At 38.7% G+C, this 19,989-nt stretch overlaps 1 protein-coding gene across 1 annotated transcript in view; it reads right to left on the bottom strand.

The window, feature by feature from the left end:
* Positions 1-7,071: 7,071 nt before the first annotated feature.
* bmp16 (bone morphogenetic protein 16) overlaps positions 7,072-19,989 on the bottom strand; it is a 13,101-nt gene continuing 183 nt past the window's right edge. The window contains exons 1-3 of the mRNA XM_056478880.1: positions 19,846-19,989; positions 11,782-12,113; positions 7,072-9,361 (exon numbers count right to left, since the gene is read on the bottom strand). The exon at positions 19,846-19,989 is cut by the window's right edge and continues 183 nt beyond it. Coding sequence (XP_056334855.1) covers positions 8,445-9,361; positions 11,782-12,106 — 1,242 coding nt within the window. The 5' untranslated portion in view covers positions 12,107-12,113; positions 19,846-19,989 and the 3' untranslated portion in view covers positions 7,072-8,444. The remainder of the gene's footprint in view (positions 9,362-11,781; positions 12,114-19,845) is intronic.

The following is a 19,989-nucleotide window of genomic DNA, read 5'->3' as shown; positions in this document are numbered from 1 at the left end:
GATTGTGGAGTAATTTAATTTGGCTGACACTGCTATGATGATCGCGTCAGCCCCATAGACTTTAAAAAATATTGGTGTAGTATCCGTGACGTCACTCATAGGATTCTGAAGAGTGCAAATCAAGCTACAAGTGGGCGTGGCCAACTATCGCCATTTTGTTCGCTCATCATTGCACCAACAGGGAGTACTCAAAAGATGCGCAAAGAGCGGAGCTACAGACACATGCTAGCATTTTGCTTAGACGGGCTTTTCTTTGGAAGAAGCGCTTAATAATGCTGCAATTCGTTTGTGTTCTGACCACTTGTGCTTGGCTGTACACTATATCAATAAATGTTTAGTCCAAAAAAGACTGTTGTAACACATTGAGCCACTACGCATTGTTCTTATGACGTTTTTCTACAGGTGGATAACGTGAATTACTTACAAATACTTTAAATATAGTCTGTGTATAGTCTATGCAAGGCTATTGATGGAATCCAGGCATAACACTGTATGACAACGTTTCAGATGACTGTTCTATAGCCTACAGCTAATCAATCTGTCACATTCTGGAGTGCATTACAGCTCTAAAGAAAATTATAAATGATAAATTATCTTAAATGAAACAAATACATAGATATGGTATATAAGTATATAAGAATTTTACTCACCTGGGAAATGGAGGCCACTTGAATGGTTTGTGAGCACAATTAAGTGCACACAGCATGCCATATCATCTGATAATTGTAGGAAATAATCCCAAAAGGCAATTGACTGTGTAAAGCCACATAAAACAAAACAAAAATACGATGAATATGCAGAGTTCAGCAGCTAATCAGCCGGAATCAGCTGAGGTGAAGTGACGGCAACCAGCGAGACTTAGCTGTCACTCAAGTGACCACGCCCTTAATTATGCAGACTTAATATAACTCATTATACATGAAACTAATGACTTATAAAATATTCACCCCCTCACAGTTGTCATGAAGTGTAACATTAGCTATATACACCAAAATTGTTTTTGGTACCAGACTGTAAAGACCTTTTTGTCTTCTGTAAACTTGGTCATTTTAACATTGGGGTAAATAGAAATGTGCTCTATTATGGAGCCAGGCCTAGTGGATTTTGGAGTTTGATTAACTTCAGACACACCCTTGGTCAAGCGTTGACGCTGAAGCCCTGTGTGAATCAGGCGTTAATGTCGATGATCTGGAAAATCGTAGCCGCCAGTCTAATCTACGACTGGTGGGACTTTCAGAAAAAATCGAGGGAATGAACCATTTTGATGATGGACTTTGGCATGAATGATTTTAGTATGACCAAAACAACATTCAAAATGTTTTATGAGGTGGTCAGTACATTAATTAATTCATGCAATACCCCAATTCCAATAGAAAAGTGGATTGGCATGTATAAACTGGCTTCATGCACCTGTTAAAACAAAATCACATGACTTTTCTTGGTTAAATTGCTGGAATTTATTCGGGAAATGTTTCCCTATCATAGTTTGTGTCCATTTTTGTTTATGTGCAAAATGTTTATCCTACCTACTTGTGCATAAACATTATTTATTCGCATTTTAAAAATGTATGCACATGTTGGCAATGCCATTAAGCAATTTCTATGCGATGCGCATAAATATAGGTGAATGAAAACATAGCTAATGATGGCGCTATATGTTTCTGCCTCAGGGTTCTGGAGTAATCTGCAGCTGTTGTTTACAGTAAACATGAAAAGAAAGATCACATAATCACAGAGGGCTAATTTTTAAGGGGACTAATAAGGCGATTATAAATTTGGGTGTCGACAGGCTTAGTTCATCAAAGGTTTTTATGGTGGCCAAGATGAAAGACAAACAGGGTGTAGAACTGCCTCTAGTTAGCAAGTGTTAACTGCACGTGAATTAATGTGTTTTGGGAAGATAAAACAATTAGTGCAATCTGTTGGTGCCTCATTGCTGATTTACGGTTGTGAGAATGTGTACATATAAGTATGTCAAGGCTACTGCAGTTCAGTTCATAGGTCAACCCAACTCTCGCAGCTGGCAAGATAAGCTGCGTTTGTGATGGCAAACAGAGATATGTGAGCAGCAGAGACGACATCACAGGTGAAAGGTCATTTTCTTAATGGTTTGTGGCTCTGAAGTTACTTCAGGATATTTCATGCTGTCATTCTTGCACACTTTTTGATGGTGTGGAATGTTTGCGATCAATCAAAGCACAAAATATAAGGTTGATTTAATTGTGGGTTACTTTTTAGGTTGTGTACTATGTTAGAAATGTGTCAGGAAGTAGATATTTAATATATACCTCATTAATCATTAAAACTATTAGTTAAATATGTGAGTAAACCCATCGCTTTTAAAGCAATTAGTTGACTTTACTTAATTAAAGTGAGTAAACCCATTGCTTTTAAATTGATTAGTTGACTTTACTTAATTAAAGTGAGTAAACCCATTGCTTTTAAATCGATTAGTTGACTTTACTTTATTAAAGGGAGTAAACCCATCGCTTTTAAAGCAATTAGTTGACTTTAAAAAAGTGAGTAAACCCATTGCTTTTAAAGCGATTAGTTGACTTTAATAGTGAGTAAACCCATTGCTTTTAAAGCGATTAGTTGACTTTAATAGTGAGTAAACCCATTGCTTTTAAAGCGATTAGTTGACTTTAATAAAGTGAGTAAACCCATTGCTTTTAAAGCGATTAGTTGACTTTACTTTATTAAAGTGAGTAAACCCATTGCTTTTAAAGCGATTAGTTGACTTTAATAAAGTGAGTAAACCCATTGCTTTTAAAGCGATTAGTTGACTTTAATAAAGTGAGTAAACCCATTGCTTTTAAAGCGATTAGTTGACTTTACTTTATTAAAGTGAGTAAACCCATTGCTTTTAAAGCGATTAGTTGACTTTATTTTATTAAAGGGAGTAAACCCATTGCTTTTAAAGCGATTAGTTGACTTTAATAAAGTGAGTAAACCCATTGCTTTTAAAGCGATTAGTTGACTTTACTTTATTAAAGTGAGTAAACCCATTGCTTTTAAAGCGATTAGTTGACTTTAATAAAGTGAGTAAACCCATTGCTTTTAAAGCGATTAGTTGACTTTAATAAAGTGAGTAAACCCATTGCTTTTAAAGCGATTAGTTGACTTTACTTTATTAAAGTGAGTAAACCCATTGCTTTTAAAGCGATTAGTTGACTTTAATAAAGTGAGTAAACCCATTGCTTTTAAAGCGATTAGTTGACTTTACTTTATTAAAGTGAGTAAACCCATTGCTTTTAAAGCGATTAGTTGACTTTATTTTATTAAAGGGAGTAAACCCATTGCTTTTAAAGCGATTAGTTGACTTTAATAAAGTGAGTAAACCCATTGCTTTTAAAGCGATTAGTTGACTTTACTTTATTAAAGTGAGTAAACCCATTGCTTTTAAAGCGATTAGTTGACTTTATTTTATTAAAGGGAGTAAACCCATTGCTTTTAAAGCGATTAGTTGACTTTAATAAAGTGAGTAAACCCATTGCTTTTAAAGCGATTAGTTGACTTTACTTTATTAAAGTGAGTAAACCCATTGCTTTTAAAGCGATTAGTTGACTTTACTTTATTAAAGTGAGTAAACCCATTGCTTTTAAAGCCATTTGTTGACTTTACTTAAAAAAGTGAGTAAACCCCTCGTCTTAAAATTATTAAGTAAATTAATTATGTGCATAATTATAAAAATTAAGTTAAGTCAACTTAACCATTCAAATTTACTAATGATTTACCCACTTTTTAAAGTCAACTTGCTTTTAAGGCAACTGGTTTACTCACTTTTTTAAAATAATGTAACTAAGCATGATTTACTGTTTATATTATTGAAATAGCAACAGTATTATATAACATTAAACATTTTGAGATTAGAATCGATAAGGCCACACTTTATTTTAAGGTACTACTAATGAACAATTGTTATAAAATATATTATTTGCTGCTTACTAATTGTTATATTAGTAGTTTGGTTTAGGTATTGGGTAGGATTAGGGATATAGAAACAAATCATGCAAAATAATGTACATTATAAATACTAATAAACAGACAATATCTAAATAATAGGCAGGAAATGATCCAATAGTTAACAGTGAGGATTGATACCAACAATAATTATAGCATGATTAATAGATTGGGAGTGATATAAAATCGATCATACCATAATATAATAATTTGGTCACCCTTGAGTGAGTATGAATATCTCTTTTATACATACATACACACACACACACACACACACACACACTACAGAAGACAGATGAAGCTTTAATGGGCTGTCTGTACTGTAATTTGCAATCTTTATCTTTTCAGTAGAGCCTGGTCTCTGAAGGCTCATGGAACTGTGAATATTGAAGCTCTTTTCATTTACTATGAGATGAATGAACCACAGCTGAACATCCAGACCGCCACAGACTGGGTCCAAGATCCTCAGAGGGATGAAAAACAGATGTTGAGAGAGAATATATAATGAGAGCTGATGAACTTATGCAGACACTTTACAGTGTGTTAGAGGTCTCTTCCTTTCACTTGCCTTTTACCGGATTGCTTGTTTTCTGCATGTTTTCTTCAATACTGATAGTATAGCTGTGTTCTGAAAAAAGCTTCTGAAAGCAGTCATAGATGGTTTAAAGCAGTGTTTCTCAACCACGTTCCTGGAGGGCCACCAGCTCTGCACATTTTACGTGTCTCCTTAACCAAACACTCCTGATTCAGATCATCAGCTCATTAGCAGTGACTGAAAGACCTGTAATGGGTGTGTCAGACAGAGGAGGCATCTAAAACTGCAGTGCTGGTGGTTCTCCAGGAACGTGGTTGAGAAACACTGGTTTAAAGGAACACTCCACATTTTTGGAAATAGGCTCATTTTACAGCACTCTTAGAATTGAGTTTTATAATGTCTATCATGAACACTTTTAGCTTAGCTTAGCATAAATAATTGAATCGGATTAGATCATTAGCATCTCACTCAAAAATGACCAAAGAGTTAAGATAATTTTCCTATTTAAAGCTTGACTCTTTTGAAGTTACATCATGTAGCCTACTAAAACCGACAGAAAATTAAAAGTTGGGCTAGGAACTATACTCTCATTCCCACAAAATAATCAGTATTCAAATTACTGAAACTCTTTGGTCATTTTAAGCGAGATGCTAATGATAGCCTAGGTTCATTCTGAAAATTCAGCCCTGTATATATTTCTGGAGAGCTCCAAATCGTCCCAGGAGATACATTTTTTTGCAGTTTTTTTCTTCACGAGTCCACCAGAGGCTGCTGTGTTTGCTTTTTCAGATCTCAAATTTCTCTCCCGAGCACCATTCGCGCTTGCTGTTCTCCCTTAAATCCACCAGAGGCCGCTGTCGACTGACTGAGCAACCAACCGAAAAGCCCTTGCGGCAGCCTGATTTTTACCACGCTTTCAGATTTTACCACATCCTCATCCTGTTATTTACTTGTTTATTTTAGTTGTTGCCTTTTGTTTTTGTCTTACCCGCTTTCTGGAACCGTTCTTTGCCGGACTCAAACCCCATCGTCACGATGGCTACATAATTTGCGACCTCCAGAAATGTATATAGGGCTACATTTTCAGAATGAGCCTGTGTTGATCATTAATCATTTGAAATTCTTTTAATCATTTTATTTTCTGTTGTCTTTTATTTTTGTTTATGTAAGGCACTTTGAATTACCATTGTGTATGAAATGTGCCATATAAATAAACTTGCCTTGCCTATGTTGGCTAATGGTCTTATCCAATTCAGTGATGTATGCTAAGCTAAAAGTGCTCCCAACAGACACATAGATCGACTGAATGGTTTCAAAAAAGGTAAAACTCAGGTATTTAACTGTGGATGAGTTTTTAAATTAGCTTATTTAAAAAAAAAAAGTCTCCAAAACCCGCTTAAACCAGTCTAGTTTAATGTTTTAGCAATCCAGCAATACTGATGAAGAGCAATAAACAACCCAGGCTTATTGCGGATACGTACCCCCGTCTACATTTCTAGAGAACACGATTTATATAGCCAGAGGTACGTCTGGCTGCATTTCTTCTTTAAAACGAACGCTACACTGTAAAAAGTGAAAACTTAAACAAATTACTTGTTGTTACAATTAAATTAATTAAGTTGGACAAGCTTAATTTACGACAGTTTTCAGTAATAAATAATATTTTTTAGCTCTTTTAGGTGTAATAAGTTTTAGTAATTTAAGAAAACAAGAATGGAACAGAACACACAGTACAATACAAATCATTCAATGTGTTGTTAATATAATAATAATAGTAAAAATACTTTTATTACAGTAAAAATATATTCCTTCCCATTTTAATATAATAATTTGGGGCAAGTACAAGCTTAATAAATACATTACTGAAAACTTGTTACACCTAAAATAACTAAATTTATTACTGAAAACTGTTATAAATTAGGTTTGTCAAACTTAATTTATTTAATTGTAAACAAGTAATTTAAGTTTTCCCTTTTTACAGTGTACGAGGTAGTATGACGCTGCCGACGGCTTCTGTTCATTTTAGCACTACCAACTGACTGCTTACCTCATATGGACGGCTTTTCCAGTGTTAACAGTTTGCCCAGTAGCTCACCACGTACATCAGCAGACTTGGGACACGAACTGAAGTTGACTGTGACGACAGGGTTCAAGTCTGGCAAAGAACAGTTAAAGAAACCAGGTGAAAGCAAAAACTAAATAAACGACAGGCTGAAAGTGTGGTGAAATCACGCGACTGCTTTTCTTTTTCTAGATTGCTTTTGAAAACACTATCGGTTGGGTTTAGGTTAGGGGATGGGTGGGTCAGTCGGTCAGTCATTCAGTCGACAGAAAGCTGGCCTGGTCGGCTGAAGTATCCATTGCGCCCTCTGGTGGAGTTAGAGGACGTGCAAGAGAAATTTGAGATCACCAAAAAGTATACACAGCGACCTCTAGTGGATTTGCTAAAACAAAAACTGAGCAGACGTACCTCCGGTTATGTATTTCGCTGTCCTCAGAAATCTAGACTTGGTTACGTGTCCACAATGAGCCTGGGTTGGCATGAACAATTAATCAAATCTTAAAGAAAACCATTTGATAGTTAGATCTTCCAGATTAGTTTGCTGTTTATTATTACACAATTCACAATGGCTCCAGACAATGTCAGACATTTTTTCGAGGCTTTTGTTTAAACTGCATGTAAAGCATCACACTGAAATACAATCAGCTATCCATGACTGGCCTTTTTTTTTTGAACCGGTTGTCTTTAAATACAAACAGTTTGGTCAACACTTGTGTGATAAAGTACATGATGACAAAAGACACAAGTTATGATGCATAATACCTCTTAGCAAGCTTGCATATCTATGGCACATCACATTTGGCACCATGTTGTGGAATGTTTAGGCGATTTTCTTTGTTTCACAAAGCTTCTGTTTTAAGGAAAGAGCCCTCGTAGTTCAGTCAATGCCGATATAAAAGCTGCCATGATTCAGTGCTGTGGTTTTACAAATAATAGATGAGTAACACCAGTTTTAACTGGCTTTAAATGGATCTATAAGGCGTTCTGGTATTATATATCTGCAGTATTTGTCAAGATTAAATACTCTATATTTTTTTGCTGTTTAAATAGATATATTGATGCATTCTTAAATTAAATTTACTACCACAGAAATATTTGTATAGCAAACTTTTCTTTGGACTGCACCGTACATAAAAAACAGGTCACCATAAATAATAGTACTAACACATTCAGACATTAATAACATCATAGTTTCTTGGTGTGGTGATTTTCTTTTAAATAGCTCTTGCGAAGAAGCGCCCTGCAATCAGTTATCGTCTCTGTCACAGTGCATTACTTTGAAGATTCATTCGCAACCAGAGATTTCACAGAAGAGTTCACTTTTCTTCCTCCGGTTTAAGTCTGTCCGGCAACACAAACACTCAGCAAGAGTCAATTCTTGGTCCCTTTGAGTTGTCAATGACGAGAGAAGGACTTACGCAACAAAGGAAAGCGCTATTGCACAGCTGAGACAGAAAAAGCAGGAGTGTACTAATAAGACGGACACATTGCGTCTTGAGTGCTTCTAAGGCAGTGTTTCCTAACCCCGTTCCTGAAGGCACACCAACAGTACACATTTTTAACCTCTTCCCAATCAAACACACCTGAATCAACTCATCAGAACATTAGAAGAGACTCCAACACCTGAAGTTTACAGGTCAGATAAGGGAGACATCCAAAATACGTACTGTTAGTGTGTACCTCCAGGAACAAGGTTGGGAAACACTGTTCTAAGGGTCATAGTTCACACAAATACAATGCTTCATCGGACACAAGAAGTCAAAGCTGAGTTCTGGAGGATTTGTGAAGATTCTCGTGTCCATTTACCTCGCTTTCTTCATCTCTTTCAGTTTCTTTCTTCCTAATTCAAGCCCACCCTTTCTCATTTATTCCACAAGTATCTGGCTATCGACAGCCACATCCCTCCACCACCATGTCTTGGTAGTTTTTCAACACCACACGTTCCTCCTGGTCCAGAAAGAGTAGAGCGATTGGGCTGAGAGCTGTCGGGACGCAGCATGGTCGTGGTACGGCCCCGTTTACGGAGCTGACCAGCGTCTGGACCATGGCATGACTTGATGAATTCATATGGTCAGCCAGTGGGAAGCGGCACTCTCCAAGGCAAAAGAAAGCATCGTAACCAGACGGAGCTATGATCCATTTATTCCAGCCGACATCTTTGAAGTCCACGTACAGCGGGTGCCGACGACAGCGAGCGCGGGAGAGTCTTTTGAGTTTTGCGGCCCTCCCATTGTTTCGTTTCACTCGCCTTTCATTCCAGTCGGAGCCCTGACCCCTATCACCCTTAAATTTGGTCCATCTGCTCCTGGTTTTCCGCTTTTTGAGATTCACAAAAGGCTCGCTGCGGCCATCATGACTGTAGGTCACCAATAAGGGCCTTTGCCTTTCCCAAGTGGGCCCGTCCTGCAATGTGGACCTGCGTACTCGCAAATGTCTATCTTCGAGAAGACTGCTGCTGCTGTTATTATCAGGAATAACATCCAGGATAAAAGACAGGCTTCCTGATGTCTTGGATAAATTCTGAAACACTTCTCTATCCAAGGGAAAGGTTTCCCAGAGTTGTGCACTCTTCCCGTCTCTGGTCAGTCGACGTGAATGGAGCAGAATGGGTTTTGATGAAGGGTCATGGTTGGAAAGGTAAAGACTGGCCACGTGAGATCCTCCGCTTGACCCTTCATGCAGTAAACGTAACTCTGCGGACACCACGCTTTCTTCTGGAGGAACGGAGGACAGGTTGAAGCCTATGTGGATGCCGTCCTCTGTCGTTTTCTGCTCTTCTGGAAGATTCTGAGTTGGAGAATCTAAAAGGAAAAAAGGAGAAAGTTCTGAAGTTGTAAAGTGCTTGCTTTTCATCATGTTCATTGCAAATAAAAATTTTAATTAGAGTTTTTGTCTGGTTTTTAGTCGAAATATCCAAAGAATTCTTAAATAAGAAGAATTTTTCAGACAAGTAAAAACTATCGTCTTGTTTTTAGGAAAAATGAAAGGTTAAGTGAGATTTTACTAAAAACAAACAAAGTAATATTGTTTTTGGTTTTAAATATTATTATTATTATTATTATTATTATTATTATTATAATTATTTTGCTAACCCCACTGACAGATCGTTTTGCTTGTTTGAAGGAAAAACAAAATTTTGGATCATTATTTCTGAAAATCATACAATCATTTTTAGTTTTCAAGAAAATACTTCTTGGTTTAAGAATTTTAGATTTTTGGACTTGAAACAATACAAAACAAAAAGAAAGAAACACATTTTTTTGCAGTGTTAAAATGCTTGCTGTCTTGGTAATGGCATAAGTGTGCAACTAAATAATAATTGCACATCATTTGCCTAGAGCGCTTATGAAACTAAGCCCCTTTGCTTTTTAACATGTTCCAGGGTGTCTACAGTAACACCAAGACCTGAATGAAAAACACTGGTATCGCTTTATTTGATGGTCCCTTCAACATATTTTGTTGATTTTAAGTTTACTTTCCCTACTGAAAAAAACAGCCTAAACCAGCCTAAGCTGGTTGGTTGGTTTTAGCTGGTCAACCAGGCTGGTTTTAGAGGGGTTTTGGCCACTTCCAGGCTGGTTTCCAGCCATTTCCAGCCTGGTCTTAGCTGGTAGATGACCAGCTAAAACCAGCTTGACCAGCTTAGCCAGGCTGGGAGCCCAGCCAAAACCAACTATGTCCAGCCTAAACCAGGCTGGTCAAGCAGGTTTTAGCAGGTCATTTTCCAGCCTGACCAGCTAAGGCCAGGCTGGAAATGGCTGGAAACCAGACTGGAAGTGGCCAAAACCCCTCTAAAACCAGGTTGGTCAACCAGCTAAAACCGGCCAACCAGCTTAGACTGGTTTAAGCTGTTTTTTTTAGTAGGGTAACTACATGCCAACTAATTCCCATTAGAGTATTTGTAGACTGTAATGTCAGGGTTAGTGTAAGCTGACATGTACTTGCAATGTTTCTTATGGTCAGAAGAATGTCTGTTGGTGGGGCAGTGTCAACAGATTTAAAAGTAAACTGGATGGGCAAACTCTGTGCAGGAGGGCTGGTGTCTCTGCAGAGTTTTGCTCCAACACTAATCAAACACACCTGAACAAGCTAATTTGTGTCTTCAATATCACTAGAAATCTACACTGAAAACCCCAATAAGTTGACTGAAGTAAATTAATTTAGTAAATTTGTTGTCTCAATTTATGGAGTCTCCAAAAACTTGCATATTTAGTTTATATTTAGTTTATTTAACTTTGTAGACTATACTTAAATTGTTCAGTTCACCAAACTTAGTACATAAGTAGATTATACTTACATTTTTCAGTTCACCAAACATAGTATATATGTGTGTGCATGCGTGTGTGTAATAATATACTATGAAAAATGTTTAAATAAATTTTAACAAAAATAAGTAGCCATTTATTCACATTATGGTGAATAATTATACCTGAAGCCATTCGTTTTCTGATTTAAAAAAAGACCTTGCACTTAAAAGGTTGCAATATTAGAATTTTACAGTCAAGACTACATTTGTGAAAATGACCTATTTTTTTCAAAGGATTAATAATGATTTTGAGCTCACTGCACTTGAAATCTTAAGTTTATGCATTTTCATGGTACATAAGTTAAATTAACTCATATTTTAAGTAATAGGACCAAAATGCTAAATTTTAAGTTATGTTCAGTCAACTTTACTTAATTGTTTAAGTAGGTTTAAGTAGGTGTGTTTAGTAGGGTTGGAGCTAAACTCTGCAGGACACCGTCTCTACAGGACCAAGTTTGCCCATCCCTGCTTTAAGTATACTGATACTTTAATAAAAATGAGTTGGCATGTAGTTGCAATGTAACTTACAGTCAACAAAATATGCAATACGTACCATCTAAATTAAGTGATACGAAAACATTGAATCCACAGGATTCATATTCTGGCACTTAAAGCAGGTTAATTAACTTCCTCACATGTCTGTTCTGTGCTTGTGGTATATTAAAATTTTTATGACCACCAAGGGAAAATCTGTGTTCTCCATGACCTAGTGCAGGGGTGTTCAGTCCTGTTCCTGGATATTTAATTTACTACAGAGTTCAGCTCCAACCTTGATCAAACACTACTAAACGAAATAAGTCCTCAAGACCTCAAGGAGGACTTGTTAATTAAAGACAGGTGGGTTTGGTCAAGGTTCCAGCTGAACTCTGCAGGAAGGGCACTCCTGAGCTAGTGCAATAGCTGCTCATACTGTACCTGTGTGGTGAAAGCATCGGACTGTGTTAGCTCCTTGCACATGCTTTGAGGGGTAACTAAATTCTGGGTCCTCGATAAGATGGTACTGTTGAGTGTGGAATCGATACAAGTCCAGAAGATACTGGGGAACTTGTGCCTCTGCGCTGGGGTTGGGGTGTGACTGTAAGCCCAGGCGGGTTAGCAGGAGGTTTTGGATGGTATGGGCCAAACTAGGCTCCAGAAGGCTGTCCAGCTTTCCATGAATCTGACTGGGACCTTCCTGGTGACCTGATGAGGCTTGAGGTAGCAGCAGGATCATCAGAACCAGTAGGCTAGCAGGGAACATGTTGGACCTGCGGAAAGAGAGGTACAAAAAGAGTAGTTTATTAATAGCACGTTTTAAAGCACACACTACTTATTTAAGTGAAGTTTATTAATAAACTAATTTCGAGAGGATCGCGTGCTTATGATTGTTCTCATCTGTTCCAGCATCAGCTCATGATTGATTCTCCAATCAGATAATTCCTAACTCACTATAAATAACCAGAGTTTTCCTATCTCAATATCTTCGTCTTGAAGAACATTTACCCACCTACCCCTATTCCCCCTCCTTTCCAGATGGGCGACACGGCGGCCAGTGATTAGCACTGTTGCCTTACAGCAACAATGTCTCTGGTTTAAGTCCCTACTAAACCAGATGACATTTCTGTGCGGAGTTTTGCTCATTCTCCCCATGCTCGCGTGGGTTTTCCCCGGGGTCTCCGGTTTCCTCCCACAGTCCAAAAACATGCAACCCAAGTAAATTGTACACACAAAATTGATGCCATAGCCAAGCTCTTAGCGAGTACACCTCTCCTCAGTCATCCATATCCGTCATTTAGCTAGAAATAAGCCAGGGGGAGTTCATCGAGATCTACCTGAGCTCAAACTGCAACTCTCGCCGTGCAAACAGGAGGGAACCCAGGGCTCGAGGATCTCATAAGCCAGGGCTCTCTCCCGGGACAGCATTCCAAACAAGCCTTATTATCAATGATCAAGAGTGAACTCTTGAAAATTAGCTAAAACAACACAGTTCTTAAGTATATTTTGGGCACAACAAGTAAAACTTTGAACTGCCAACTTATCCAGCATAAGTTTTACATAGCGGATGCCCTTCCAGCTGCAACCCAGTACTGGGAAACATCTATACACTCATTCACAACCAATTTAGTTTATTCAAATTACCTATAGCGCATGTGTTTGGACTGTGGGGGAAACCGGAGCACCCGGAAGAAACCCACGCCAACACGGGGAAAACATGCAAACTCCACACTGAAATGCCAACTGACCCAGCTGGGACTTGAACCAGCGTACTTCTTGCTGTTAGCCGACAGTGCTAACCACTGAGCCCCTGTGACGTCAGTGTAATAATTGTTTTTGTAAATCAAAGAATCAAACTGTGGCTCAGACAATATAGAGTTTATGAACTTCTGTCCTATATAGTTTAGTTGGTGACTATATATCTTTGCTGCATCGAGTGGTAAGGAACTATGACTGTGTGTTTTTGTTGTTGATTTACCAGTATTTGTTGTTTTGGAGACGGTAATCGCGGAAACAGTGTCATAAGGGAACTGAAGTACTTTCACAGAGATTATGGCCTGTGGTGTTTGATTTAGAGGTCTACAATAAGCCTGTTAGACCAATTCATTAAGCCTGCGTCTCTTCGGTTGATTTAACTGACAAATGAGAGTAACCCAGGATATCCAGCACTGCTGCACTGTTCTTGAAAATCACATGGCTAACTTACATGCTAATTTAGATTGCGTAATGCTAGGCAACATTGTGCGACATTACGTTATATAATGTAATTCACAGATTATCAATGTAGTGTGGTCATTAAAGGATGGTTGTAATGTCCATAATCAAACTGGATTTAATATAATATTCAGGAATCGGATTTGAGTTTTGCTTTATGTGTTGATGCTGCGATGCTGCCAGTGACCCAGCGACTGGTTGTCATTTGTATATCTAAAACAGCTGCCAGAAAATAATCACTGGGTTAAAAGTTTACAGATTCTGTCTGCACACTGATGTTTATAGCAGCTTAAAGTAAATCACCTTTCAAATGTAATTTGAGACTTGGAGATTTAGTGCTGGCATGATTTATGGCTGTTTTTTCATACATTAGCTTAGCATGTACATAATATGAAGAAGATTAGTAGCATTTAAAGATAAAACAAAAGAAAAAACGTACTTTCATTTTAGTGATGGGTAATTTGGATCATTTTACTGATTCTGACCTTTGAGTCTTGTTCAATGAGACGAACAAATCGTTTTTTGAGTCATTTGATTCAATTTGCCGAAATATTATAAAATGATACCATTTGCTTTCAAACTCATCAACATCTACACCAAACATTGATCGCACTACAGACAAGTCATAACTAGAATGCTGTAATGCATTTGTTGTTTACCTGGTCTTTTGTCTATGATTATGTCAGCACACCTCTTCTGGCATGTCTTCAAATTTCAGTGATTCGTTCACATCACTTAGACAGTCCCATATAAGCTTAACCAATGCTCACTGAGCTGAAAGGAGCCATAATCAGTTTATCTTTCAAGTCTTCTGGTTTTTGAGTCGTTCGTTCATCACGTGACAGCTTGTAAAGAGAGATGACTCAAAGCCGAGTCTTTCAGTCTTTCACATGATGAACGAACGACTCAAACCGAGGACTCGAGAGATGAATGGATCAAATCTCCTTCCAGCTCTAAATGCAGATGATTGGCTTCAGTCTTTTACGTGATGAACGAACGACTCAAACCGAGGACTCGAGAGATGAACGGATCAAGTCTCTTTCCGGCTCTAAATGCATATGATTGGCTACAGTCTTGCACGTGTTGAACGAACAACTCAAACCGAGGACTCGAGAGATAAACGGATCAAGTCTCTTTCCGGCTCTAAATGCAGATGATTGTCTTCAGTCTTGCACATGATAAATGAATGACTCAAACTGAGGACTCGAGAGATAAACAGATCAAATCTCTTTCCGGCTCTAAATGCAGATGATTGGCTTCAGTCTTTTACGTGATGAACGAACGACTCAAACCGAGGACTCGAGAGATGAACGGATCAAGTCTCTTTCGGGCTCTAATTGTATATGATTGGCTTCAGTCTTTCACGTGATGAACGAACGACTCAAACCGAGGACTCGAGAGAGGAATGGATCAAGTCTCTTTCCGGCTCTAAATGCAGATGATTGGCTTCAGTCTTTCACGTGATGAACGAACAACTCGGACTCAAAAAAGGAACTAATCTTCTACTCCACCTGCACAAATGTGCGCATGCTCAAATTAACGAATCACTCCCTTAGAGGACTCATCATTCTCGAGTCATACAAAAGATTTGTTCAAAATGAACGAATTGTTCAAGAACGACCCATCACTATTTCATACTAAGTTCCCGGATGACCTACTACTTCCGGCGAGATTCTGAAGAGCGCATCGGTTGGACGCTACGTTATCCCATGATGCACCTCGAGAAAATTCATGAATGGGAGTAAAGCGACGCAACTGACGTGGGTAGGTCATGTGATCATGACAAAATGGTGGATGTAGTACGTCCAAGTTCCATTCATACTACCCACATTCATTCCGTAAAGAACATATGGTCAAGTAGTAAATTCAAATGCAGTAACTTTGGATGCAGCCAAAGTCTTTTTACTTCATCTGCTGCACTTAATTTCTATCCTTCCAGTAATAGCTAATCATTACAAGCTGTCATCCATGACAAAATCTTCAAAGGCTTACAGTAGTGAACTATTATTCCTGGTGCAAACTCTAAACCCACTCAAGCCTACTCAAAGGCTTCTTTACAAATATGCTCATTGGTGGAGTTTGTATGCGGTATCAGGAGGCTAATTTGAGACCGTGGAAAAAAATGCACTCTCAAATTAATATTTAAGTTACATGCAAGACGGGGCATTCACTGTACCTTTGGCCTAAAGCTTTGCTTTATCACTGTCAACACACACATTTTGCCTATTTTCACAAGCTGAAGGATGACTCTAAATTACATCTTGTGGTTTCAGCAGCATCTCTGGCATATACAGTGTAGAGCTTAACTTGTATTTAACCTGGAATATTCCTTCGACAAGATTCTGGGTGGTCTCAGGGAGGCCAGAAACACTTACATCTGAGGCAAACTAAATGCTCTTTTGAAGTAGTATCTGCTCGAGTCAGGACTTGCTGAGCAGTGACTCCTCTGGGAGTTTTGGATTACCCTCAAGTACAGGTGTTAAACGCACTGGAAATGAGGCTGTATGGTGTCCTCCTGCTGTCCTCTGCGTCCCGTCCCTCACACTCATTCACCAAACCCCAGCCAAATCCTCAGAGGACACACAGGATAAGACAGTCCCCCACGCCCCCAGCATCCGGCAGTAAAGTAGATTAAGTGGCTTTTACCCGTCCACTCGATTGTTCCTCCCAAAGGTGTAGCTTCCAGAATCCTAAATTCCGCCTCCCCACTAAAACTTCATTAGGCTCCTTCGCTTCTGTCTCCTTCCCCAAACCATCTGCATGTGTGTTATGCTTTCTGTTGTGATTGAATTTGACCTGAAATCACTTTCTCTACAGCGAGGGAGTAATCAGACGGAGGGGGCGGAAAGAGGCGTTTATTAGACCCCAGAACAGACGGCGTGGGGTGACCCCAGCAGAGGGAAGGTCAGCCAGACTCGTGCCATTACCAAAAGCAACGTGACCTGCAAACCTCAATGTCTTTGCATGCACTTATCTCTTTCGGCGTTCTTTCCACATCCCCTCCTCCTCCTATTTTTATTTTTCTTATCAGCTCTCTTCCTGTAAAACATGACTTCCAGAATTGATATATTGTTACACATTCTAGGAAAGGCCAGTGTCTCTCTCATGTTTCCCCCTTTGGATTTACCCAGAAGTCAGCAGCGCGGGGCTGCAGGGGTCATGGTGCCTCTGCTTGTTGCTGATTTATCCTCCACCGCTGTCTTTGTGTTTCACATTTCACTCCGTATACCGCAATCCCTCCACTCTCCTTTCCTGTTGTTCTTCCTTTCGTTCATTCCCTAGACTGTTTCTCACTTGCTTGCTCCCCCTCAACCTTTATTTTGTCTTTTTTTTATTAAAAGAGCACTCTAAAAGAGGGGTTCCCAAACTTTTCAGCCTACAAAATCCCCAAAATAACAATGCCAATATCTTGCGACCAATCAATTTGTGTTTGGGCAACATCGAGGTATTAAGTTTTTACAAATTTGAGTGGATTGAACATAAAACAATTAAGTTCTCCCCAAAAAACCTCAAGAATTGTGTGGTTTTGCCTCATTTTAAGTAAGTAGTTTGGACATACAGCAAATATATTTTTTTAGTGTGGTTAAAAATATACAAACATTACACACAAAAACAACACACACACACACGCACACGCACACACACACACACACACACACACTGTAATAGGCCTGTAAAAACAGGAGCATATTGACAACATAATAAAATCCAACAGTTTAACAACCATATCATTTTTATAGTAGTTGATTCATTTTAGGCGGTTCATTCCACTGTGGCGACCCCGGATTAATAAAGGGATTAAGCCGAAAAGAAAATAAATGAATGAATTGATTTCAACATTAACCCCACCTAATGAGATGGATTGGCACAATGCAATGTTTGGATCACAGCAAGTCCATTCTTGGTTTAATTTTGGAGACCGCCACTCGGAGATCACTCAGAGATCATTCTCCATGTTCAGTCATGTATTCATTTTTAATGTACATGGTTGCCGAAATTGGACAGTTTAACATTGCTAAATGGATCTGCTGCAACTGATGCTATTGCTGTGTTGTTTTTATAAGGTAATCATCCCAGGGGTCACAATCTAATGTAAAAAATGTTTAAAGGCTGATGGCTTTTTATTTACATGCTGTTGTTCTATTTATATAGCTATAAACTCTTTTGTCTCATTTTATTTTATGGTTAAAATATAATCATTGTAATAATTTAACAAAATTGATTTGATTTTGGACATCACGGTGGCGCAGTGGGTAGCACGATCGTCTCACAGCAAGAAGGTCGCTGGTTCGAGCCCCAGCTGAGTCAGATGGCATTTCTATGTGGAGTTTGCATGTTCTCCCCATGTTGGTGTGGGTTTCCTCCGGGTGCTCCGGTTTCCCCCACGGTCCAAACAAATACATTGGCCATAGTGTATGAGAATGAATGCAAGAGTGTATGGGTGTTTCCCAGTGTAAATTGGCGGTTCATTCAGCTGTGGCGTCCCCTGATTAATAAAGGGACTAAGCCGAAAAGAAAATGAATGAGTGAATGATTTGATTTTAGGAAGTCACCATTGTGGTAGGTCCTTGTGAACCACTGCTTTAAAACATGCTTCACTTGTTTTGGATGGAAAGTGTCCCCACGCTTATTGTATGTCCCCCAAGTAATTCTTAAGCAACAAAGGCACATGAGAAGTGTTCTGTTGCGTATAGAGATGAAATCATTAACATTTCTGGTAGCCCGCAGGGTGGTTTTATTGGAGTATATTAGCAAGGAACTCTAATTTAACCCAGCTGGATCGATTAAGAGATAATAACAACAGCCCAGACTTCAGATTGTGCCATGACATTCAGTAGACAAGTGATTGTACACACACATGCATACATGCACCCCACTGTTCCAGACTGGAAAACACACTCCAGAGCTCATTGCTATATAAAACACACACACTTTTTTTCTATGCAGCTTGCCAAAGGTTCAGCTAAGAACAGACTAAAGCGGTCTCCAAGGATGAGTGGAGTAGACCAGACAAGACATTTCCTCCCAGAATCCTCCCCTAACCCCCACAATACTTTCTGTTATCAATTTGACTGTCCCGAAAATCTCAGACAGTGCTGTATTATCATCTGGAAAGTGCTGAATGATGTCTGTTAGTTAGCAAAACACCATAACAATTGAAAAACGTACATTTTCAAGCCCTGAAATGACACATCGCATATTACAACTGATTTAGATTGGTAGCAGAGAACTGGTCTTTTTGTTTGCTTTACTGTACATTGTATCCCCTAAGCCAGCAGGCATCTACTTTCTATAGTATCTTCTAGAAAGGTAGTTATCTTAGCTATTTTTGCCGTTCATGGAAACTTTGACCTGCCTCTTTCACATGTTCTGAGGAAGCATCTCCGCTATGAATCTGTCATTGGGTTTGGTGAGCAATGCATGTGAATTTTTAGCATGGCTCAAACAGTTTGCTGAGAACAACCATAGGCTGGGTGGTTGGTTGAGGTTTTGAGTAAGTTTAATTAGATTAGAACTCAAAAAATAAACTCCTAATCAGTAGTAAACGTCTTGTCTCGTTTTCTAGTATCTAAACATCGTCAAAACAAGATAACCCGACCTGAGTAGAGGAGCTGTGTAAGATAAGGCTAATTTACAACATGCTGCGAGCTCAGTTTATACAGTATGACTTGTACATAAAAACAAGAAGTAAGAAAATAAGTGGAGTGGTTTACGAACAAGTAGTTTTAGGGGTAGTAGTCTTTTCTAATTATTTCCCAAATGATGTTTAACAGAGCAAGGAAATTTTCACAGTATTTCCTATAATATTTTTTCTTCTGGAAAAAGGCTTATTTGCTTTATTTTGGCTAGAATAAAAACAGTTTTGAATTTTTTTACAGTCAATATTATTAGCCCCCTTAAGCAATTTTTGTTTTGGTTATACAATGACTTGCCTAATTACCCTAACTTTACCCTAATTAACCTAGCTAAGCCTTTAAATGTCACTTTAAGCTGTATAGAAGTGTCTTGAAGAATATGTAGTCTAATATTATTTACTGTCATCATGGCAAAGATAAAATAAATGAGCTATTAGAGATGAGTTATTAAACTATTATGATTAGAAATGTGCTGAAAAAATCTGCTCTCCGTTAAACAGAAATTGGGGAAATAAATATACAGGGGGGCCTTAAAATTCTGACTTTTAGTGCAGATTACTTAAGATGATGGATCCTTCATGGTCATATAGGTTGACCCACAGCAGAAAATATAACGTATGTTCCCAGCATCAAGGTGTTGAATAGTGATACTCACGTCCAGGTGAAGTGGGCGTTTTGCAGAGTCCATGGTTTGTCCAGCGTTACAGACCCGCTCCTCTCATTCGCCCCTGAGGACGGAGTGGACGTCTCCGGATGGATCTCTGGAATAATGGGAGCTTCTCCAGCTTGTCCTCAGGCT

The sequence above is a fragment of the Danio aesculapii genome, chromosome 18 (assembly GCF_903798145.1).
Source record: "Danio aesculapii chromosome 18, fDanAes4.1, whole genome shotgun sequence".
Classification (NCBI taxonomy): Eukaryota; Metazoa; Chordata; class Actinopteri; order Cypriniformes; family Danionidae; genus Danio; species Danio aesculapii.
Note: the sequence above shows the minus strand (reverse complement) of the source record. Positions and strands in the feature narration are given on the sequence as shown.